Source organism: Mytilus galloprovincialis, chromosome 7 (genome assembly GCF_965363235.1).
Source record: "Mytilus galloprovincialis chromosome 7, xbMytGall1.hap1.1, whole genome shotgun sequence".
Classification (NCBI taxonomy): Eukaryota; Metazoa; Mollusca; class Bivalvia; order Mytilida; family Mytilidae; genus Mytilus; species Mytilus galloprovincialis.
This window is the reverse complement of record NC_134844.1, coordinates 96,124,903-96,150,838: the sequence shown is the minus strand read 5'-3', so window position 1 is coordinate 96,150,838 and position 25,936 is coordinate 96,124,903. Positions and strand designations below refer to the sequence as shown.

The following is a 25,936-nucleotide window of genomic DNA, read 5'->3' as shown; positions in this document are numbered from 1 at the left end:
TAAACCACAGAGTGAATGTTTTGTATCTGGCAAAAAAATTAAGTCCATTTATAAGTAAAATACGGAAAAGTGGAAATTTATTTTTACAAAATTTTCTTCTTGATACTATCTTATGATCATGAACAAGCTTCTGTCCAAGTTTGGTACAAATCAAGGATAGTTTATGAAAGTTATTAAAATTTTAAAAACTTTAACCACAGAGTGAATGTAATGTTTCCTCGCAGAAAAACTAAGTCCATTTATAAGTAAAATACGGAAAAAATGGAATTTTATTTTTACAAAATTTACTTCTGGATACTTTCTTATGATCATAAACAAGCTTCTGTCCAAGTTTGGTAGAAATTCAGTATAGTTTAAGAAAGTTATTAAAATTTCAAAAACTTTAACCACAGAGTGAATATTTGTGAACGCCGCCGCCGACGACGGAATGTAGGATCGCTTAGTCTCGCTTTTTCGACTAAAGTCGAAGGCTCGACAAAAACATAAATATTCAAATATTGGAAGTTTTGAGAATTCCAATACCCATTCAATATGGATGACCTCTTGGTTTAGTTGGAGGTTTAGTTAGCAATAAAACCAGGTTTAAGCCATCAATTTTTTCTGAAAAATGCGTGTACCAAGTCAGAAATATGACAGTTGTTTTCCACTCGTTCCTCTGTTGATAAACTTTGATTGTGTCAGTTTTCATGAACTTTTCAGTTTACCTTAGAGTTTTGGTATTTTTTAGTGCACCATAAACTAAATGATGTAAATACCTCTCCTTTGTGAGAAGTAAAATCACAAAAAATACTGAACTCAAGAGATAATTCAAAACAGAAAGTCCCTAATCAAATGATGAAACACATCAAATGAATGTACAACAACTGTCATATTCCTGACTGGTACAGGCATTTTCAAATGTAGAAAAGGATGGATTGAACCTGGTTTTAATAGCACTAAACCTCTCACTTGTATGACAGTCGCATCAAATTCAAAATAATCAAATAAGTTGTGAAAAGCAACTATTAACAAATCCTTACGTGTAAGAAATATTTAAAACTGGAGCGTCTGAGAATTCTGTGACACATTCAGCTTGAATGACCTGCTGGTTCTGTGCACCACACTCTATCACTTCACCAGCTGGCTTTGGTTGACAACTTAATTGTACATAAAAGTTAAGGGAAAAAATATATATTCTGTATAGCAATTAAAATTTAGAATGGAAATGGGGAATGTGTCAAAGAGACAACAACCCGACCATAAAACAGACAACAGCAGAAGGTCACCAATAGTTCTTCCATGCAATGCATTAATATCAAGAAAAAAATTATTCATTTATATCATTTTATGTTGCTTAGTCTTTAGTTTTCTACGTTGTGTCTTGTGTACTGTTATTTGTCTGTTTGTCTTTTTCTTTTTTAACCATGGCATTGTCAGTTTTAAGTCCATCTATGAGTTTGAATGTCCCTCTGGTATCTTTTGCAAAGGACAAACCAACAATAATTAGGTCCTACAAGTTAGGCCTCAATTGGCATGAAGGTAAGAGAAATTTTGACTGCCAATGGAATACTGTGGATGCATTATTATTTGTTGAATAGCAATCATGTGTTTTGTAGGGACCAGCGAACCACAAACCTAAATGTTCAACAAACTACAAGTATTGTAAAGGCTAAAACATGAAATCAATTATCCACGAATGTTAGTTTCCACGACAAATAAATGAATTAGCAGTATGAGGATATAATATGCTTGATAGAGACCAAAATTTTGCCTTGCAACAGGTCGTCTACAAACCCATCAAAGAGATGTTGCAAGTGTTTTTTACTACACAGAGAGCACAGCACTCTCTCTACACGTCTGATTTAATATAAAGGATATGATCCCCCAGATTTCCTGGACACACTAAATCAGCAGTAAATCCTGTAAACTGGAATGATGTCTTGTTCCCAAAGAATATCCCAAGTCGTCCTAGATTCTGTCTATATTCAGACTTTACACCAATTTGTAATGAATCATTTTCAAATAATACACCATTGTTCTTACAAATAAATCTGAAAAATAGCAATTGTACACATTTTAAATGGACTTCTAAGATATTGTTTTTCTTTTTTTGTAATCTATTTTTGTACTTAATCATGGATTGACAGGCATTTACATAAAATTGAGAAAGGAAATGGTGAATATGTCAAAGCGACAACCACCCGACCATAGAGCAAACAACAGCCGAAGGCAACCAATGGGTCTTCAATGTAGCGAGAATTCCCGCACCCGTAGGTGTCCTTCAGCTGGCCCCTAAAATATGCATAATAGTACAGTGATAATGGACGTCATACTAAACTCCGAATTATACACAAGAAACTTAAATTTAAAATCATACAAGACTAACAAAGGCCAGAGGCTCCTGACTTGGGACAGGCGCAAAATTGCGGCGGGGTTAAACATGTTTATGAGATCTCAACCCTCCCCCTATACCTCTAGCCAATGTAGAAAAGTAAAAGAATAACAATACGCACATTAAAATTCAGTTCAAGAGAAGTCCGAGTCTGATGTCAAAAGATGTAACAAAAGAAAATAAATAAAATGACAATAATACATAAATAACAACAGACTACTAGCAGTTAACTGACAAGCCAGCTCCAGACCTCAATTAAACTGATTGAAAGATTATGTCTTCATCATATGAATATCAGGTACAATCCCTCCCGTTAGGGGTTTAGTATCATACTATCATAAAATATATGAGAAGAACATAACCCGTGTCATGCCAACAACTGTTTTTTTTAAGAAATAAATGTGTTTAGTTTCGATGCAAAGACCCTATCAGTGAATCAATGTTAAAGCCAAAATATGCAATCTTTAATGACCTGACAACAGTATCGTAACTATATCCCCTTTTAATAAGTCTATTTAAAGGTTTTGTTAGTTTCAGACATGTTATTCAACAGATGATTATTTAACTTAAAGAATTATTTATCAGGTCATGCATGCTCCATAATCATTTTTTTTCAAGATCTATACATTAAATGTGAGTTTTAGCCATTTTTAAATTAGGGGTGTTCCATTAATACATGCATGGTATATTAAAAATTGGATAAATAGTATAAGTGTGAGGGACAAAAACAGGAGGGGCAAACAGTTTTGCCGTAAACTTTTTACTTTTAAAAGTTGGAAATAACTACTTTTTAATGTGACCTCCTCACCCTTACTACCTTTTTACTTAAATCTGTGATTTTCATACTGATATGTTAAAGATGATCAGACAGAGAAAACAGTATTTCATGGAACAGACAGAGAGAAAACAGTATTTCATGGAACAGACAGAAAGAAAACAGTATTTCATGGAACAGACACAGAGAAAACAGTATTTCATGGAACAGACAGAGAGAAAACTGTATTTCATGGAACAGACAGAGAGAAAACTGTATTTCATGGAACTGACAGAGAGAAAACAGTATTTCATGGAACAGACAGAGAGAAAACAGTATTTCATGGAACAGACAGAGAGAAAACAGTATTTCATGGAACAGACAGAGAGAAAACAGTATTTCATGGAACAGACAGAGAGAAAACAGTATTTCATGGAACAGACAGAGAGAAAACAGTAATTCATGGAACAGACAGAGAGAAAAAAGTAATTCATGGAACAGACAGAGAGAAAACAGTATTTCATGGAACAGACAGACAGAAAACAGTATTTCATGGAACAGACAGAGAGAAAACAGTATTTCATGGTTTAACTATTGTTGACAAGCATATAAAAATCGTCACTGCTCTTATCATTTCACCAGTTGTTATCATGGTTAAGGGTAAAGTGAAATTTCAATTCAAATTTTTTATCTCAATTATCTAAATTGTTCTGTTTACAAAATTGGTTAAATTTTACATTCTTAAATCATCAATAAACTGTAAAAGTTGATGATCCTTTACTTACTTTCTATAATTCTACATTCTTAAATCCTCAATTAACTGTAAAAGTTAATGATCCTTTACTTACTTTCTATAATTTTCATCAGAACCAGCTGACAGACCATTAGCATCCATTCCGCCCCCATTCTGTGTGGGTGTGTCAAATACGTCCACCAATAAACCACCCAGACCACCACCCCCTCCTCCACCAGTAGAGGGCGCTACAGTTGGTGCTCCGAGTCCTAACAAATCTGCTGACCCAGTACTGCTTGCAATTGGTGTTGATAATGACTACAAAAAACATTTATATTAGATCTTTACTTAAAATTGGGAAATTTGAAAGTCATACAATTGCATTACTCAGGCCAGTAATATACCAAGAGCCATTGCTTAGGCCCTGGAATTGGAAAAATAGAAAATTTGGCATGTCAACAAATTCCTCTTGTTCATTTTTGTTTGCTGCACAGAAACAAACAAGTGAAACTGCGAGCTACTGCTCACTGATGATACCCCCGCCGCAATTGGATAATATTAATAGTGTAAAAATATGCAATTGTTCGGTAAACAGGAAGTTGTCGAGTGATGAATCTGAAAACGCATCACACAGTAAAGCTGACTTATATAAATCCTGAAACCAAATTTCAGAAATCCTTGTATTGTAGTTCCTGAGAAAAATGTGACGAAAATTTTCAACTTGGCTATCATGTGTAAAATCATACAAGTGTTCGGTAAACAGGAAGTTGTCGAGTGATGAATCTGAAAACGCATCACACGGTATGGCTGACATATATAAATGTTGATACCAAATTACAGAAAGGGTGGATGTGTAGTTCCTGAGAAAAATGTGATGAAAGTTTTGTGGGACGGACTGACTGACTGACGGACGGACTGATGGACGGACGGACTGACGGACGGACGGACTGACAGACAGAGGTAAAACAGTATACCCCCCCTTTTTTAAAGCGGGGGTATAATAATCGATTCTCTTGTACATAAGCAAAACAATTCATGTATTGGGGCCTCTGTTTGGTAAAATATTTTTGACATCTACAATCAACAAGGAAAAGCAAATTATTATGTACATCTATTTTTCATTGAAAACTGGCAAAAAAAATAATTCTCATAATTGGTCATTTTTTATAAAATAGACAACTTACAGCGGCACTGATTGCAGGAAGAGCGTGAACTTCTATATTGTTACTCATCTGAGCCTGTGGTAGTTTGTGTTCCTTTTTCTCCTCGGGACCATCAGGTACTGACGATGGCTTCTTTTTCTTCAGTTTGGCAAGGATTGAAGATTCTCGTTCTGGGAATGGTGGCATTTCTTCTAATACTGTTGCCTAAAAACAGAAAGGCCAATTTTTTTGTATTAAATACTGTGACCCACAAAATAGGAGGGTGGCTATTCTTCTGTAGTTGCCCACAAGATGTTATCATTAAGTGAGTGAATTGATCTAGTAAAATTTTTGTGACAAACCTAAGTCTGGTAAATAACCCGCGAAGCGTATTTTTTTAAAGTGTGCACCACTTTTTTATGTTATTTCAAATAGAAAGATAAAATATTAGTTATTTATCATATTTTAATTCTAAATTCCATTTTAAACAAGAGTAAACCATGAAAAAATGTTGATGATGTCATGGTCACATGACTAAATTATGTCTATGAGCTGATAAACAAAACAATGTCAGCCAATCAGAAGATGTATTACATCCAAAATTAAATTATCAAAACATAAACACAAAATCTTCCAAAAAGTTTTTCCCCTCGTTTTACACACTTTTACTCATTTTCAAGTTTTAAAAACTATAGAAGATAGAGAAAAAAAACAAAAACAACAACAACAATACTTTGTCTTTAAATTACAACTTTCTTTATCAACTTACCAAAACATTAAGTGATGCCACTGTGCTTAGTTGTAAATATTCTACACTTACCAAAACATCAAGTGATGCCACTGTGCTTAGTTGTAAATATTCTACTTACCAAATCATCAAGTGATGCCACTGTGCTTAGTTGTAAATATTCAACTTACCAAATCATCAAGTGATGTCACTGTGCTTAGTTGTAAATATTCTACACTTACCAAAACATCAAGTGATGCAACTGTTCTTAGTTGTAAATATTCTACACTTACCAAATCATCAAGTGATGCCACTGTGCTTAGTTGTAAATATTCAACTTACCAAATCATCAAGTGATGCCACTGTGCTTAGTTGTAAATATTCTACACTTACCAAAACATCAAGTGATGCCACTGTGCTTAGTTGTAAATATTCTACACTTACCAAATCATCAAGTGATGCCACTGTGCTTAGTTGTAAATATTCTACACTTACCAAAACATCAAGTGATGCCACTGTGTTTAGTTGTAAATATTATACACTTACCAAAACATCAAGTGATGCCACTGTGCTTAGTTGTAAATATTCTACACTTACCAAAACATCAAGTGATGCCACTGTGCTTAGTTGTAAATATTCTACACTTACCAAAACATTAAGTGATGCCACTGTGCTTAGTTGTAAATATTCTACACTTACCAAAACATCAAGTGATGCCACTGTGCTTAGTTGTAAATATTCTACACTTACCAAAACATCAAGTGATGACACTGTGCTTAGTTGTAAATATTCTACACTTACCAAAACATTAAGTGATGCCACTGTGCTTAGTTGTAAATATTCTACACTTACCAAAACATTAAGTGATGCCACTGTGCTTAGTTGTAAATATTCTACACTTACCAAAACAATATTCTACACTTACCGAAACATCAAGTGATGCCACTGTGCTTAGTTGTAAATATTCTACACTTACCAAAACAATATTCTACACTTACCAAAACATCAAGTGATGCCACTGTGCTTAGTTGTAAATATTCTACACTTACCGAAACATCAAGTGATGACACTGTGCTTAGTTGTAAATATTCTACACTTACCAAAACATCAAGTGATGCCACTGTGCTTAGTTGTAAATATTCTACACTTACCAAAACAATATTCTACACTTACCGAAACATCAAGTGATGCCACTGTGCTTAGTTGTAAATATTCTACACCTACCAAAACATCAAGTGATGACACTGTGCTTAGTTGTAAATATTCTACACTTACCAAAACATCAAGTGATGCCACTGTGCTTAGTTGTAAATATTCTACACTTACCAAAACATCAAGTGATGCCATTGTGCTTAGTTGTAAATATTCTACACTTACCAAAACATCAAGTGATGCCACTGTGCTTAGTTGTAAATATTCTACACTTACCAAAACATCAAGTGATGCCACTGTGCTTAGTTGTAAATATTCTGCCCTTACCAAAACATCAAGTGATGCCACTGTGCTTAGTTGTAAATATTCTACCCTTACCAAAACATCAAGTGATGCCACTGTGCTTAGTTGTAAATATTCTACACTTACCAAAACATCAAGTGATGCCACTGCGCTTAATTGTAAATATTCTACACTTACCAAAACATCAAGTGATGCCACTGTGCTTAGTTGTAAATATTCTACACTTACCAAAACATCAAGTGATGCCACTGTGCTTAGTTGTAAATATTCTACACTTACCAAAACATCAAGTGATGCCACTGTGCTTAGTTGTAAATATTCTACACTTCTCTGTTGTAACTCCACCTCGGAATTTCTCAGATTATTGTTACTCTTTAAAACCTAAAAAAAAAATGGAGCAATTTTTTACTTTATAGCATCTTTTATTAAATAAATTTATTTGTTAAAGGATATAGTATTTGACCAGGAAGGACACTGTTCATATCTTATTTTTAAACATTTGTAAAGAGTTGTTCCTCAGAATTCTGTGTCTCATCTGCTATTATTGCTATCAATGTAAAAGTGTAAAGCCTAAATCTAAGTCAATCTATCAGTTAAAAAAAAAACCCCAAAATTAAAAAAAAATATTTTCAAAATTTTGCTCTTGAGAGTGTCTTTTGACCAAAAAGAAGCTTCTGTCCAAAAAGTTTTATCAAATTGCATGAAGATTTGTCCAATTGATTTATGTCTGAAAAAAAATATTAATTACAGACTGTATCTAAATGTTAACATTGCAATTAGAGAATCAGGGATCTGTGTCTCAAAACTTTTTATGCAGAATGAAAAAAAACCATAATATTGGACAATTTTCTGTCAGATTTTGTTTGTAATACATTATCAATGACATGAAAAAAGACAAGTGTCATCAAAGTGGACATTTATGGAATACAATATCCAGATGGTAGTATCAACCTATGTTTTGAAATAAATGAACAATTGTGTCTCTAATTTTATTTACATTGAATCCATGTCTGACCTATATGGTTATCCAGATGTTACTGTAAATTCACAAATTATTGCGTGCATTTATTTTTGCGATTTTGTCATTTTAGATTAAAATGCGATATTTATTTTTGTGATATTGAGAAAAATCTTGTTTCATTCTATTCAAAAAAATTAAAATGCAAGTTTAAATTATTGCGATTATTACCCTGTCACATTTTTCGCAATAATAAAAACATAGCAATATTTTCTGAATTTACAGTAATTAAGGGAGTTCGCTTCTCAGTTTCAAAGTAATTAACTTTTCAAAACACTAGTTTATATAGATAGGGGATTAATAAAGGAATCCAAAGAGCAAAAACAATGTATAGGTCACCGTGCTTGTTTTCGAGATATTAGCCATTGAAATTTTGGCGGGAAAATATTCTCTCTTGACTTATCATAGATTTATCATTGACAAGTTGAAGTTCTCGAAAACTGTTAAAAAGTAATTAAAATTTTATAAGACTTATCATTATACATGTAAAAGATTTTCAAAAAGAAAAATGGGGATTACCGGGTAAATTTTTTCAATGCATTCATATGGATAAAACCAGAGGATTCTGAAAATCTGACAAAAAATCCAAAATAGGACAAGCCAGCTTCCTTAAATATGTAGCATGTGATTTCCCTCCATATCTATGAATTTAAAAGAAATGATATCTCCAATCTGAAAGCTAGGTGAAGGAATCCATCAAGAAATTAGGCCCAAGCTTTTCTACTTCCACCATAGATAGGTAGACATAACAAATAGATATAAGAAGATGTGGTATTAGTGCCAATTAAAACCTCTCCATCCAAGTTACAATGTGTAAAAAGTAAACAATTATAGGTCAAAATATGGCCTTTAACACAGAGCCTTGACCCCATACAACACAAAGAAAAAATGCCCCAAAAATGACTTGTGTAAAACCATTCAAACAGGAAAACCAACAGTCTAATCTATATAAATAATCCATTAGAAAATTTGTGCAAGAGAGCTGTTTATATGTGTTGACTTACATTTTGTATATCTCCCTTTATTTCAGGGAACAGGTTAATGAACTTGATATATGTAGACAGAAGAAGTCCTCTGGTTGCTGGTCCACATAAATGATATTTACTGTGTAATAACTGGAACTGAATTATTGCACTGAAATACACAAAAGTTATGTTTTTAACAGTGTTCACTACACATTTTCAATGTTTACATACTATTAAGCTTAGGGCATCCTCTGACTTTATTTCCGTTATCTCTGTTTGCCAAAGAGGAACACTTTTGTGCTGGGTTTTTAGTCAGTTGTTCTGTAAAAAGGCTAAAATCAAGAGCATGTTCCTTTGCAAAAAATTTAACTTTAAAGAAGATAGAGTCCAGTAGAAGAAAATCACAAATATATAACCTTGTGTTAGGGAATTTTGAAATTTGACCTCATCGAAAATAAACATTTTGCAATACTCATTTCTGATTAAAGTGTATTAAGTACCAGAAAATTTTAGAATCATCCGGAATCAGATTCTTGATTTAAAAGGCTACATTCTTTTTCTATTTAGACATTTTTCACATAAATTTAGATAAACCACGAAATCATATATCCACAAACATTTAAGTTTTTCTCAATACCCAAAAATAAATAAATTCCCAGTATCAGTTGTGTATCATAAATCATACCCGTAGCCAGGGGGGTTCGGACAAACCCCCCATTGAAAACAAATAATGACTGTTAAAGTCAACGGTCTGTTCGAATTGTGACCGTTAAAGTCAAGTTTTTGAGGCCAAATAACCCCCCTTTGGAAATTCCTGGCTACAGGCCTGTAAATCAAATCTTTACTATATATATATATAACTCTACCTTGACCTAGGATCTCCAGCAATTAGATTACCAAACTCTCCTAATATATATCCTCCAACTTTGACCATATTCTCATGGCAAGCAGGAGCCTGTAATGCCTGTAATATAAGAAAGCAATGAGGCTGACATTGTCCATATTACTAGTCTCTTTCAATTCTAGCAAATTTCTTTAACTACTTTCAGACTTTTTTCAGATTTGATCAAAGGTTCTGGTGTCAGATACATAAATGTATGTTCATTTAATCAAAAACAAAATGACAAAATACCTTGATTATTCATAAATTTTAATCAGTTTTAGCGAATACATGTATATATATTGAACAGTACAATATCAGAAAACAAGCATGCAATTGACATATTTGTGTACAATACCAGGCGCGTAGCTACATTTACGTCAAAACGCCCGGGCGTACACTTGAATTTTGTTAAAAAAATATTTTAATCTCAATAAATTAAAAATATCTGATTTTAAAGCACATCAGTCTTGTAAATCTTTCTTCAATAGCTTGCAGTTGCGAATAAAAGTGATGAAATTTACTTTTTATCAAATGGAACCCTATTATATATTTATTCATTTTCTGTCAGTCAAAGTCTGAATCTACTGGGAATTCTTCTTACTTTTCTTTTGTTTAAAGCATTTCATAATCAGCTGAGATTCGATATGTGCTTTGAATTTAAGCCGAGCCTCTGGCATTTATGATGCGTAGAAAAGAAATAGTGAATCTATATTTTGTCGGCAGCGTCAACGTTTAGGTTCAATATGTGGTTAAATTGTTTTTAATATCAACAATTTTGTCAAACCTTCATGAACTTATGATTTTACGAAAGTTGGCATAAGTTTTTTTATTCTCAAAAGAGTACCCAGAGCATAATGGTGAGTTCATATTCTTAATTTCCCCGTATCTAACTAAAAAGGAATTTCTTTTTGCAGTTAACAAGTAGATATAAAGTATGTGGTTAAAGTTTGTTACTTTATCAAACCTCCATCAAATTTTATAAAACATTGGCAAAAGCTTTTTTGTGATTTATGTCTAAAGCAACATTTTGAGAGTATTTTTTATTCATTTTTCAATTGACATACAGACTTGTATTTTAGCAATTAACAGAACCCTTTTCGAATTTTCATAATGCACCTAAACATCTATGCAAATTAATCATTTCATATCCATTAACGAAATTAGGATTTGCATAAAAAGGGGTTTTGGTCGAGTTATTGCGTTACCACACGGTTCCTTTTAAACATATTTCAAAGTAACTGGTTTGAATATTTTCTCTTAACACCAATGACCAATAGATTCCAGATCAACACAATGAATACATTAAACATAAAAGATTGAAAAAATAGTCTCTAAAGTATGTTCAACTCGCTACATGTATTGATAAGTTTTTAATGACAGAAATGTGCCTCCCCCTCATCGAACCGGTCGTGTTATCATCACTGAATACCTGCATCACACTTCCCTTAAAATTGTCTTGTTCACAGACAAAATGTGACGCTACCCAAATTTATACTTGATCTGAGTTTTGTATAATAAGTATTGTGTATAAATTTCATAAAATTGAGATGAGGCAGACTTAAGTTAGAGAACAGGTTTATAAAGGGGCATAACTCTATAACTGTTAAAGTGATGACACCAAAACTCAAACATGATCTGTTTTTTGCGGTAATTATCATTATGTATAAGTTTCATAAAATTTGGTTGAGGCAAACTTAAGTTGAGAACGGAAACCAACTTTAGGACGTACATCTGTACAGACTGACAAGGGTAAAACTAAATGCCCCCTCCACTTGGCGGGGGCAAAAAAAGAGAGTTTAAAGTCCTAACCTCAAAAACAGTTTTGGCAGCGTATCCCTGGACATCATCTCTATTGATAACAATCTGTATAACTCTATACCAAACCTCTTCACTGACGTAATCTCCTGATATTCTAATTAGGTTCAGGATGACATCAACATACCAAGTGTAATCTACAGCATACTTCTCTGCCAAGATGGCTACCTTCAGGACCTGAAACATGTATATATATATATATATATATCAGCATAAAGATGGCTACCTTCAGGACCTGAAACATGTATATATATATCAGCATAAAGATGGCTACCTTCAGGACCTGAAACATGTATATATATATTAGCATAAAGATGGCTACCTTCAGGACCTGAAACATGTATATATATATCAGCATAAAGATGGCTACCTTCAGCACCTGAAACATGTTTATATATCAGGATAAAAAACATGATTAGGGTTTCACGATTCCATTCTATTTTGTTACAAAGAGATTTTTCCAAAACAAACTTTTCACAGACTTATTTTTAGTTGTAACTACTAATTCAATCAAAATATATCTAATTGACCAAACCCATATAAAATAATTTGTAAGAGGGTCGTAATAGGGGAACCTTCATGACCAATAACTTTAAAAATTCTGCCCAAATGATATTAACGGTAAATTTTGGTACATGACGATAAAATGTACACTTTCTTTTAGACGATAAAAAACAACTGATTTTGACGAATCAAGCTGAAAAACAATAATAACTGCAACAATAATTATATGAGACATCTAATGAATCACAATAAGGATATTTTGATGAACCACTTTAAAATTCTAATCAATTTGATGCTAACTGTAGCCAAACATGACCCTTTGACACCTGACGGTTATATCAGATAACTAAACTATATATACCATTTCTTCTCTTATGGAGTAATCAGCTGATTCCAAATATTCCAACATTTCTCCGACGATTTCTTCAGCATTTGTTCTGTCACACATAGCATACAGAAGATCTACTGCTCTTTGTCGTACACTCACATCTCGTTCAGTCTGAAAAATATACATGTAATACATTAAAAGGTTACATTAGTTTAACCTAGTCAATGCTCTTCTTGACAATGAAGTCATTTACACAAACCGTTTTGTAAATTGAATATCTGAGTATACAATAGGGATAGTATTATCTGTCTGTTGACTGGTAAAATGCTTTGTAAAGCAGGAGAGCAACTGAGAAATGAACTGTAGATCAATTGTGTAACCAAGGTAACTGTGTATAAACAAATCAGCATTGAGATTGGAAGCAGGAAATTCTCATTATAATTACATGTGGACAAAAATTTGATATTGATATTAAAGTATTTAATATCTTCTTTTCCCCTCCCCATAATACTGATCAAAATGGGTTTCTAAAAGTATTAACAAATCTGTACCATAAAAAAGATATAGAAATAGAAATTCTTTAAAAATCCAATGAAAGTCCTTATTTTGAAAGAGAGATATTTTTTTGTAATATTTGGATTACTTCCCTTTATACATGTACACAGTCCATACCTTCAATGAAGTAATAACTGTTTCTTGATGTTTTTTGACTGCTTCATGAGAGAATTCTGATGTGGCTAATAAACACATACTCTCTAATGCAAGATATCTGAAATCATAAAATATGTCAATTAATGAATACTTTTTGAATCACAGATATCCCCCTTACCCTAACACTAACTGAAATTATAACAAAAATTATAACCAATTATAAGAATACATGCATTGCTGTTCTTAGCATACCCTCATTAGTAATTAAAACTATTGGTACACAGCAAATAGATGTCTGGCAAATATGAAAAGGGCCCAAATGTAACAACCCATCTCTGGATTTGTCCTAATTGATTACAAGCTCTGGCTAGAGTTATCTACCTTAAATTAGTTTCTCTGTGTTGTAAGAATTGTCCTAATTGATTACAAGCTCTGGCTAGAGTTATCTACCTTAAATTAGTTTCTCTGTGTTGTAAGAAGTGTCCTAATTGATTACAAGCTCTGGCTAGAGTTATCTACCTTAAATTAGTTTCTCTGTGTTGTAAGAAGTGTCCTAATTGATAACAAGCTCTGGCTAGAGTTATCTACCTTAAATTAGTTTCTCTGTGTTGTAAGAATTGTCCTAATTGATTACAGGCTCTGGCTAGAGTTATCTACCTTAAATTAGTTTCTCTGTGTTGTAAGAAGTGTCCTAATTGATAACAAGCTCTGGCTAGAGTTATCTACCTTAAATTAGTTTCTCTGTGTTGTAAGAATTGTCCTAATTGATTACAAGCTCTGGCTAGAGTTATCTACCTTAAATTAGTTTCTCTGTGTTGTAAGAATTGTCCTAATTGATTACAAGCTCTGATTAGAGTTATCTACCTTAAATTAGTTTCTCTGTGTTGTAAGAATTGTCCTAATTGATTACAGGCTCTGGCTAGAGTTATCTACCTTAAATTAGTTTCTCTGTGTTGTAAGAATTGTCCTAATTGATTACAAGCTCTGATTAGAGTTATCTACCTTAAATTAGTTTCTCTGTGTTGTAAGAATTGTCCTAATTGATTACAAGCTCTGATTAGAGTTATCTACCTTAGATTAGTTTCTCTGTGTTGTAAGAATTGTCCTAATTGATTACAAGCTCTGACTAGAAGATTTGGATCGCTGTCCATGTGTATGATTAGATTAATGGCCTCAAACAAAACAGCATTTTTAGAATTGGAATGCTGAACTTTCTTTGACTTTGGGGGCTCCTGAGCCTTGTTGAGTATTGTTTCCAGGCATTCTGTTAGTCTTGTGCGAACAGCAGGATCCTCTGAAATACACACATTTAAAATATAAACAAGTCAGTCCTATCCATGAAGTTTCATAAATATACATGTCATTATTCAATTTCAATAACTTAAAAGTAATGTATGTAAAATGACTTCCAATCTGGACCTTGGTCATTCATTTTACTGAAAAGTCCTACCTTAATATTTTTGGTATTAAGATATACAAATGTGCAAATTGTATGCTCCTCCTGATTTTTATGCTTTTCTAAAATTCATCTTCATGTTAGCAACTATAGGTCATGACTTTATGGCCTTTAACAATGACTAATACCCTAACTGTATAGTAAGCAGCTTGGAACAGACAGGGTTAAAATGCTTGCGAGTACTCAATGGGCTTTGCTCATTGTAAAAGGCCATATGATGACCTATAGTGGTTAATTTCTGTGTCATTTGGTGTCTTGTGGGGAGTTGTCTCATTGGCAATCATACCACATCTTCTTTTGTATATTTTAAGTACTCACCCTCGCACTTATCATGGAAATTGGTGTAACGGCACAATATGATTGTTTACTGAAATCTTTACTTGAGGGGTGGGTGGGGGTAGGACCTTTTACGGGACGTCGGGTTTGGGTGTTTTTAAGCTCTGGGTTTCGAGTTTGATCCCTTTCTTCAGGATCTGGGAATTCTTTTTTCTCTTTTCAGGATGTCTGGGTATAAATTTCTTTAAATTGGGGACCTCAGGATTTACTGTTTTTAAGCCCAGCATTTTGGGATCAGGATCCCTCCTCTTACCTGGTGGTGGATAATTCTGAAGAAGTCGAAGAAGTTTTACAGATAACCATGGAGCTGGTACAAAATAATATGTGTAGTCTTGTAAATCTGTGTATGATGAAGTCACAATCTGAAAATACAAAATAGTATGTGTAGTCGTGTAATTTCAAATTAAAGTCTTTTAATCCTTGTAAATCTATGTCTAATTTTTAATAAAATTTTATGAAGAATTGACAAAGTTCAGAGTATATGGTGTATACAAAAGTTCGAACATAGACTCAACAGGAACTATATTTATTAAATATGTTCTACTTTCCAGGTCCTAACTAGTGCTTGTATAGTTTGCACTGATACAATGTCCACACTACTTTCTCGCATGAGATTTCTTTTTGTAACTGTTAGAAAATGTCTTATGAAACTCCCGTAATTCCAAATCCTAAGTGATCGTTTGCTGTATTTTTATTGAGAAATCCTTTTCCCATCATGTGAATCAAATTGTTTGTTTTATTTCTTGCTTTTTGTACCTTGTAGTACGCACCCCTGTGTGATAGGTTCAATTTTGGAGAATAAAACTGTGGACTACATAAGCCTTTACTTCCGTATGTTCATTTTGACCGTGCAGTGGTTTGTAACATCTTACAAAGTCTTCCACATTATTTTTGCGAAGGATTCTGCTCAATCCAGTGCTAGGAGCGGTCTTCAACTTACATTGAGGTGAGAGTGAGTTTTTTTTGCTCTGTGTTGAAGACCTCACTGAGACTTTGAATTGAATAACAGCAATACAAGCCCTGTTCCTTTACTTTTTGTGTGTTTTGCTTTGTCCACCTGCCCACAGTGGGAGTGGGCACCAGGAGGGCAACGTTTCTAGCTTGTCCACCCTGCCCACCCATAGGAGTGGGCACCAGGAGGGCTACATTCCTAGCTTGTCCACCCTGCCCACCCATAGGAGTGGGCACCAGGAGGGCTACATTTCTAGTTTGTCCACCCTGCCCACCCATAGGAGTAGGTATTTAATTCTTTTTGTTGAATCAAAAGACTTGCAGGTAAATTGAAAAATGCAAATAAGCATTTAATATCAAAATTTTCACAGAAATAAAGATATAGCTTGAGTGGGCACAGGCAGGGTTGGCAAAAACCCGGGTTTTATAAGTATTGCCCAGCCCAGTGGGAAATACTGGGAAAACCCGGGTTTTACTGGGTTTTAGTGGGAAATACTGGGCAATACTGGGTAATATAAAATATTTGTCTGAATTTTAAAGAGAATTCAGTGATAAACACAAATGCAATACATTTAATAAGATATCTATACCCTATTTTGTTTGTTTAGCATTTGTCTAGATTGGCAAACTGTAAATAGAAAGCAAATATTTTTTTTTTTTCAAATGAATATAGCTCCTATTAAGAATTAACAATTACATGTATTAAAGAAACATCACATTTAAATAATGTATATGTACTGTCACTAATTAATAAGTAGTTATTCAGATTAGAACACAGATTTGTCTATGTAACAATAATCAGTCTTTTCAATTTTATAAGAGTTAATGGCATGACCCTGTAGGGTGTTTATTTAGCAATATGAATTTATAACAATTAAAATTAACAAATCACTTAAACACTGCAATAAAATGCATTTTTTAAAGTTTGAATTATTGAAATAATACTTGGTAATTAAAAGGTATCTTTAAATGTGCAAATCTTGTATTCTGCCTACATATATAAAGGGCTGCGCTTTAGCGCATGATACGCCCGTTGCTCTTTTAAATTGTCTTTTATGCTTTAAATGAATTTAAATGATCAACTAGAAATATATATACAAATCAAAAGGGATGTTACATTAATGTATTCACCAAAGTTTCATAAAATCCCCCTTTTTTAAGTATAAAAATTCATTACTTAAGAAAAAGTAAAATCTAAAATTTATAAAAATGGAAAGGGAGCTTATATCAATAGATATAAACAATTTATTAAAGTTGCATAAAATTTTGTGAAAGTGTTAGTTATTGTCCCAAAATTGAAAAATCCCCCCTTTTTTAAGCATAAAAATTCATAACACGGAAATGTAAAATCTGAAATTTATAGAAATTGAAAGGGAGCTTACATCAATAGATATAAACAATTCACCAAAGTTTCATGCACATTGGTGAAAGCCTTTTTGAGTTATTGTCCAAAGTGTTGATAATCCCCCTTTTTTTATGAATAAAGCCCCATAAATCCAAAACTTAAAATCTGAAATTTATAAAAATTGAAAGGGAGATTACATCAATAGATATAAACAATTCACCAAAGTTTCATGGACATTGGTGAAATCCTTTTTGAGTTATTGTCCGAAGTGTTGAAAATCCCCCTTTTTTTATGAATAAAGCCCCATAAATCCAAAACTTAAAATCTGAAATTTATAAAAATTGAAAGGGAGCTTACATCAATAGATATAAACAATTCACCAAAGTTTCATGGACATTGGTGAAATCCTTTTTGAGTTATTGTCCGAAGTGTTGAAAATCACCCTTTTTTTATGAATAAAGCCCCATAAATCCAAAACTTAAAATCTGAAATTAAAAAAAAACGAAAGGGAGCTTACGTCAATAGATATAAACAATTCACTTAAGTTTCGTGGAAATTGGTGAAAGCCTTTTTGAGTTATTGTCCGAAGTGTGGACGACGGACGGACGGACGGACAACGGTATACCATAATACGTCCCGTCTAAAAGACGACGGGCGTATAAAAATTAATAGAGAAGAGAATGAAATTGAATTTTCTAGAAATGACTGTCAATAGTTCATTAGTTATCTGTATAAAAATTATATATTTAGCTGTTATACTATGAAACTATAACAAGTCTTTACTATTTTGTGTTAAAATAAGCTTAAAAAATCATATTGCCCAGTAATGCCCACTATTACCCATTTCTGGGAGTATTGCCCAGCCCGGTTTTCCCGCCCGGGAATTCCCGGGTGGGTAATACTTTGCCAACCCTGGGCACAGGTGGGTTGTCCACTGTCAGCAGGTGAAAAAAGTAAAATCAAAAAGGGTTATTGTGTAAATCTATCTTACTCTGCTAAGTCTTGATACTGCTAATGAGACACATCCTTTATATTCCTCAGGACTTCTCTTCACTAAAGCTTCTATAAAACTGGCAGCTGATGTAACAACCCCCTGAAATATAGAATATAAGGTCATACAATCAAAATATGTGCTTCTCAGGTCAAATAAAAAAAGAAATACTTCTGAAGCAAGATAAATAGGGAATGTGTCTATGGTACACAGACGATGCCCCCGCTTGCATATATAATGTCATCAATGGACATATCTTAACCCTTTCAACGCTACACAAAAAAATAGAACAAGAGTGCACACGCTGAAATGTCTCGCCTTCTATACTAATCATTGATATTATGTTGATAGTCCTAAGTAAAAAGCTAAGCTTTCTAACAACTGTACCATAAACTTAACATTAACCAACATGACCAAGATAACTAAACAAAGACCAATGAACCTTGAAAATGAGGTCAAGGTCAGATGAACCATGCCAGGCAGACATGTACAGCTAACAATGCTTCTATACAACATATATAGTTGACCTATTACTTATATAGTTTAAGAAAAATAGACCAAAACACAAAAACTTAACACTGTGCAATGAACCGTGAAAATGAGGTCACGGTCAAATAAAACCTGCGCGACTGACATAAAGATCATTAAATATTTCCATACACCAAATATAGTTGACCTATGGCATATAGTATTAGATAAAAAGACCAAAACTCAAAAACTTAACTTTGACCACTGAACCATGAAAATGAGGTCAAGGTCACATGACATCTGCCCGTTAGACATGTACACCTTACAATCATTCCATACAACAAATATAGTAGACCTATTGCTTATAGTATGAGAACAACAGACCAAAACACAAAAATTTAACTATAACCACTGAACCATGAAAATGAGGTCAAGGTCAGATGACACCTGCCAGTTGGACATGTACACCTTACAGTCCTTCCATACACCGAATATACTAGCCCTATTAATGCTTATAGTATCTGAGATATGGACTTGACCACCAAAACTTAACCTTGTTCACTGATCCATGAAATGAGGTCGAGGTCAAGTGAAAACTGTCTGACAGACATGAGGACCTTGCAAGGTACGCACATATCAAATATAGTTATCCTATTACTTATAATAAGAGAGAATTCAACATTACAAAAAAATTGAACTTTTTTTTCAAGTGGTCACTGAACCATGAAAATGAGGTCAAGGACATTGGACATGTGACTGACGGAAACTTCGTAACATGAGGCATCTATATACAAAGTATGAAGCATCCAGGTCTTCCACCTTCTAAAATATAAAGCTTTTAAGAAGTTAGCTAACGCCGCCGCCGTAGCCGCCGCCGGATCACTATCCCTATGTCGAGCTTTCTGCAACAAAAGTTGCAGGCTCGACAAAAATGGCTGCTGCTGCTGCATTTTTTTTGTGTTCATTCATTAGAACAGTATATTCCTTTTCAGACTGCTGTATCTTTTTTATTGTAAGAGATACAGAAAAAGTTGTTGCATGAAAAATGCTCAGGAGAGTATGAACTGTAATGTTAGGCAGTTATTTCAGTAAAATTTTTATCAGGTTACCTGCATTTTCAGGTAATTAACAGGTAAAAGGTGTAATTTGTTACATTTGTGTTGAATTTTGAATAAAAACTACTTTTCGTCTTCATCTAATTTGTTTTTTTATCTGCCATATAATAAAGAAAACACCAATTGCTCGATTCCGTAGCGTATTGCACCATACACAACGTATTATGTAATCATGGCACAAATCAGTGGCTCCGTCCTCAAAATTCCGTTTTCCCCCCTTTTTCTACGTCTCGTAATGATCGATCAAATCATATTTCCCACACGAATTGAATGTAATAAACACATTTAGATAACAAGAAACCTTTTAACTAATCCTCGTCATCAGTTTTGCCATAGAAATGCTGAAATATTTCCATATTTACAGCTTCGTTTCCGATTTCCGCCATTTGCATTTGTCAAAATATTTGTTTTTATTTTCCTTCAATTTTCCTTCTACTGCATGATTTTACAATAAAAATTGCCAGGATTTCAAGCGCAAATGAGACCTTGCATATCCTCGATTCATACAAGGAAAAATTAGAGAAGACCCGAATGAAAACCGAATGGTTTAAGAGTCCTTATGAAAAATCCGTTGTCATCGCGGCATATGCCGCGAATAGCAGTGGCGGACGGCGTATGTCATCGCGGCATATGCCGTGTATAGTGTTGAAAGGGTTAAGAATTGTAAAATGATTCTACCTAAATTTGTACTTGATCTGTGTTTTGTGGTGATAAGCATTGTGTATAATATTTACTTGAGGCAAACTAAAGTTGAGGGAATGGAAACCGATTTTGGGACGTTTGTACGTACGTACAGACGGACAAGGATAACACTTAATGCCCCCTCTGCTACGGCAGGGGCATAGAAAAGAAGCTATGGTCTATATGTCAACTTGGTAGCAAAAACCAATTCGAAAGTCATGATAAAGAAGTCTATAAGACATTAGTCTCTTACACGTAAATATGTCAAAGTCTTAATTGAACAACATCTAGAAAAGTGGTGAACAAATTCAGCAGGGACTTTCAAAAATCTGTCTGTTCTAAAATAATAAAAACCCTTTGACTCTCTTCTAAAAAAATGTTAATAATAAAGTAAACATTGATTGTTGTCTGCTTTATGGTCAGGTTGTTGTCGCTTTGACACATTTCCCATTTCTATTTTATTGATGTCTATATGTGCTACATCTTAAAACACATGGAGGTGCTCATTAAGAAGATCTATGACTTGAGATGACCATTCTGATATATTGATAAGATCAGTTGACATACATATGGAGGTGCTCATAAAGAGAGGAGATTATAGCTGTAATACTTAAGTAACATATTGAGGTGCTCCTAAAGACGTAAGATTATAGCTGTTAGACTTAAGTAACATATGGAGGTGCTCCTCAAGAGGGAAGATTATAGTTGTTAGACTTAAATAACATATTGAGGTGCGCCTAAAGAGGGAAGATTATAGCTGTGAGACTAACCATGTGTTGATCATTAAGAAGATGTATGACTCGAGATGACCATTCTGTTATATTAATAAGATCAGGTGACGTACGTAACAAACGTAACAACGTCAATGCAGCACTCTGTTTGACAGCATCTATCGTATCTCTGAAGGTATAAAATACATGGTTGATTTGAATCTTTCTCAAATAGTTGTTCCCTTTTAATGATGATCAAAATACAATTTAATTGTTTAAAGCTACTTATTCATTGAAATTAAATAACCACTATCAATATTTATGGTATTATATTATACTATCATCCAAATAATCAATCAGACTCAATTAACTTTAAGCAGAAGTAGATAAAGCCCCTTCAGTCCATCATTTACAGTTTGGCAAATAACAACAAAACTGACATGGACAGCTCATGCAGTTGTAAATGACCAAACCCACAGTGTATCAAGTGTTATTTTCAGTGGTTGCTTTTACAGTGTATCAGGTGTTATTTTCAGTGGTTGCTTTCATAGTGTATCAAGTGTTATTTTCAATGGTTGCTTTCTGGTACATTTTTGTTGTTATTTGTTGTATATAATGCTGTTAGTTTTCTATATGAATTGTTTTCCCCTTTTGTTTTTATTTTTTGTGATTATTTAGATCTTTGTCTTGTTCATGTTGTTGGTCTATGGATAGTTTTTTCATTGAAAATCATATGATCACATCTCAGTATTTTTATACATGTAAACAAGTCATGTTTACTGTTTACACATTATGACTTGGATGGAGAGTTGTCTCATTAGCACACATACCACATCTTCTAGATAACCCTGTTTAATAACTAGGTCAGATTATAGTCTGTGTTACATACTCCAAATTTCCATTCTAAATTTAACTGTTTGTAACATACAATAGATTTACCTACCCTGAGACTAATAGTTTTGGTATTTCTGTACCTAGAGCTTCAGCCATTTCTCTACTACCAATGTTAGCCACACATTGTAGGGCCAAGGTAACATGGATAGGATTACGACTAGATAAATCATTCTTTATGGCCTGGATGACTAATTTCATCAAGTCATTATGAGCACTAATCATCACTGATATAAATAAATATCCCTAAATAAAAGATACAATAAGAAAATCATTACACTGTGTTATTTTCAGGAAGATATTCAATTGAGATTAGACCTCTAATAATTAGCAAGTAATTACTGTGGTTCGTTAAATTATTCATATTAAGATACAGATTTTCATTATACATGTTATACATGAACTACAACTTTAAAAGTTCAATGAATAATACAAATTTTTTATCATGTCTATAGGCTTTTTATACACACTTAGACAAAACCATGAAACCAAATATCAGCAAATATACTTTTTTCCTGTATCCACTTAAGTTGGAAATAAAAAGTATCCAAACTTTTGAACTTTTAAGCAATATCAATAGTCTTTATTTGTAGTGCAAATGTCCTGCAAACTGTTTTTTATAGGGGAACTTTAGGTGTTGACCATGTTCATGATGTTTACATGTGACAATAAACGTTGATAAATCAGAGTATTTGTGAAAAAACTTCAATCACCATTTATTTAACTTACGATTTGTTTTTCTGTATATTTATTAGAACTAAGGAGGTTCACTGCTTCCATCTGACCAAAGTCAATATCATGTCCAAGTAAGAATATAAACAACAGTTTACACACATACTTTTTCTTCTGGTAACCATCTAATGTTTTATCTCCTGTTAAAATATAAACACTTTATCATTAAACATCACTCTTTACTGTTAAAATATAAACACTTATCATTAAACATCACTCTTTACTGTTAAAATATAAACACTCTATCATTAAACATCACTCTTTACTGTTAAAATATAAACACGTTATCATTAAACATCACTCTTTACTGTTAAAATATAAACACTTTATCATTAAACATCACTCTTTACTGTTAAAATATAAACACTTTATCATTAAACATCACTCTTTACTGTTAAAATATAAACACTTTATCATTAAACATCACACTTTACTGTTACAATATAAACACGTTATCATTAAACATCATTCTCTCCTGCTTATAAATATGAACACTTGATAAAACAATAGTTCTCGCCTATTAAAATATAAACACTTTAGCATCCATCCTCATTCTCTCCTGTTAAAATATAAACACTTTATCATCCCGCCTCATTCTCTCCTGCTAAAATATAAACACTTTATCATTTAAAATTATTCCCTCCTGTTAAGATATATATACACTTTATCATTTAAAATTATTCCCTCCTGTTAAGATATATACACTTTATTATCAAACCTCATTCCCTCCTGTTTAGATATATACACTTTATTATCAAACCTCATTCTCTTCTGTTTAGATATTAACACTTTATTATCAAACCTCATTCTCTTCTGTTTTCTTACCTTTGAACTTTGACCTAATATTTGCCAATTCTTTGTTGATTCTTTTTATTTCTGCTTCTTTACTCTTACCTAAAAATAGGATTTCAAAATAATCAGTGAACTAAAAATAGCCTCTACTACCTAACAAAACTAATCAAAATTGTAGGCATGTTCAATGTCCAGAGCACTCACTACAGAATCAAAGGGAGAATTTACTTCTCTTTTTCACAACTGATCATTTCTGATAGGGAGAAGTCATTGCATGATCACGTCATTCTCGTAATTAATCCTGGTCATTTCTGACAGGGAGAAGTGATTGCATGATCACATCATTCTCGTAATTAATCGAGCAGCAGAATATGTCAACTTAATCATTTTGGTTAGATTTACTAGAGGTACAAAACCAAAATTTAAAACAGGAAGTTTTAAATGAAATGAAATCTTAACAGTTACCGGTAACGGAAATGAACAAAAAACGTAATTGTAAATTTTTTAAATTAAAAAAAAATCAGGGCGGAACGATTTAAGAGGGGCAGGCGGGAATGAAAATCTATCAATTAATTTTAATTAGCCTAATCATGGATAAATTTCGATACTTGTAATCATAAGTTGGTGATTTAAACTACTTGGTGAAAATGTAATATTGAATGATCATTTGATACAGTGAGAGTGATTGTTTTGAACATCTACAAATGATCTAGGTGACTAGATTACGCTTTTGATGATCATTTGATACGGTGAGAGTGATTGTTTTGAACATCTACAAATGATCTAGGTGACTAGATTACGCTTTTGATGATCATTTGATACAGTGAGAGTGATTGTTTTGAACATCTACAAATGATCTAGGTGACTAGATTACGCTTTTGATGATCATTTGATACGGGGAGAGTGATTGTTTTGAACATCTACAAATGATCTAGGTGACTAGATTACGCTTTTGATGATCATTTGATACGGTGAGAGTGATTGTTTTGAACATCTACAAATGATCTAGGTGACTAGATTACGCTTTTGATGATCATTTGATACGGTGAGAGTGATTGTTTTGAACATCTACAAATGATCTAGGTGACTAGATTACGCTTTTGATGATCATTTGATACGGTGAGAGTGATTGTTTTGAACATCTACAAATGATCTAGGTGACTAGATTACGCTTTTAATGATCGGGATAAACCATGTGACTTATTTGGCCCTGTCATGAGCCTAAATGTACATTGAACATGTTTCAAAACAATCCAAGATGAGGTGTAGTTTGGACATGAAATGACTGATATCTTATTTTACCTTTAAATAAAATTAATGCTTAAAATAAATTACTTGTTTTTATTCAATAAAACCTTATTTATTCACAGCACTTGTATAAGTAACGACTGAATGATGGATTTTTCTCAATGATCTTTTGGTAATTACTGTTATCATTGTAACAAAAACAATTCTTCTAAATATAGCCAGTAACCAATCAAGATCAGACCATTAAAACAAACAACCAAGAACTGAAAACATCAATACAATCAATTTACAATGATAGTTCTGGGATGCTGTTTTGTTAGTGATCAGTGAAATCTATAATTAACAACGTTAATGGTAAACTATAACATACAACACATTTTCTTTCAGAAAGTTGTGAATTCTACTTTAGATCATGCAAAAATCAGACCTTGAGGGGAATTACGTACAGTTTGAATGTTGCATTTTATTGAGCTATACAATAGGCTATTTGCCAATTCCCGTAATTGACCCTGTAATTAGAGATCCCTCTTTCAGTTGTCTCCCTTATGAGGGACATTAATTTTCATTTATAATGAAGAGCTAGCAGAACGAGCAAATTTACCTGTGCGTAATGTGAGTAACATTTAAGGCTTTCAAATCTTTTAATTACATTAATTTGAAATCTAAATACTTTTGACATCAGAAATTATTTTTTATGAAAAATTAGTTAAACCGTCACTTTCAATTCATCCTAATTTTGTCCGGTATGGAACCAGTCTACGATTGACAAAGGGAAGTAATTTGTTTAAAAAGTGTGTAATAACAGAATCAAATCAGTAATTGGCAAATGGACTATTGAATGTTAGAATGCAATGAAGTTGAACATGTACTGCAA

At 33.1% G+C, this 25,936-nt stretch overlaps 1 protein-coding gene across 2 annotated transcripts in view; it reads right to left on the bottom strand.

Annotated features, from left to right (window-relative positions):
• LOC143084031 (AP-2 complex subunit alpha-2-like) overlaps positions 1-25,936 on the bottom strand; it is a 54,951-nt gene that overhangs the window by 13,932 nt on the left and 15,083 nt on the right. For both annotated transcript variants that reach the window (XR_012980992.1, XM_076260444.1), the window contains exons 3-19: positions 23,848-23,916; positions 23,020-23,162; positions 22,343-22,536; positions 21,460-21,589; positions 18,426-18,527; positions 15,392-15,500; positions 14,418-14,640; positions 13,368-13,464; positions 12,729-12,866; positions 11,858-12,040; positions 10,032-10,129; positions 9,205-9,334; positions 7,462-7,563; positions 5,043-5,225; positions 3,974-4,176; positions 1,859-2,030; positions 1,020-1,144 (exon numbers count right to left, since the gene is read on the bottom strand). Coding sequence is in view for 1 of the 2 variants with exons in the window: in XM_076260444.1 (XP_076116559.1) it covers positions 1,020-1,144; positions 1,859-2,030; positions 3,974-4,176; positions 5,043-5,225; positions 7,462-7,563; positions 9,205-9,334; positions 10,032-10,129; positions 11,858-12,040; positions 12,729-12,866; positions 13,368-13,464; positions 14,418-14,640; positions 15,392-15,500; positions 18,426-18,527; positions 21,460-21,589; positions 22,343-22,536; positions 23,020-23,162; positions 23,848-23,916 (2,401 nt within the window). In the remaining variant the exon portion in view is untranslated. The remainder of the gene's footprint in view (positions 1-1,019; positions 1,145-1,858; positions 2,031-3,973; positions 4,177-5,042; positions 5,226-7,461; positions 7,564-9,204; positions 9,335-10,031; positions 10,130-11,857; positions 12,041-12,728; positions 12,867-13,367; positions 13,465-14,417; positions 14,641-15,391; positions 15,501-18,425; positions 18,528-21,459; positions 21,590-22,342; positions 22,537-23,019; positions 23,163-23,847; positions 23,917-25,936) is intronic.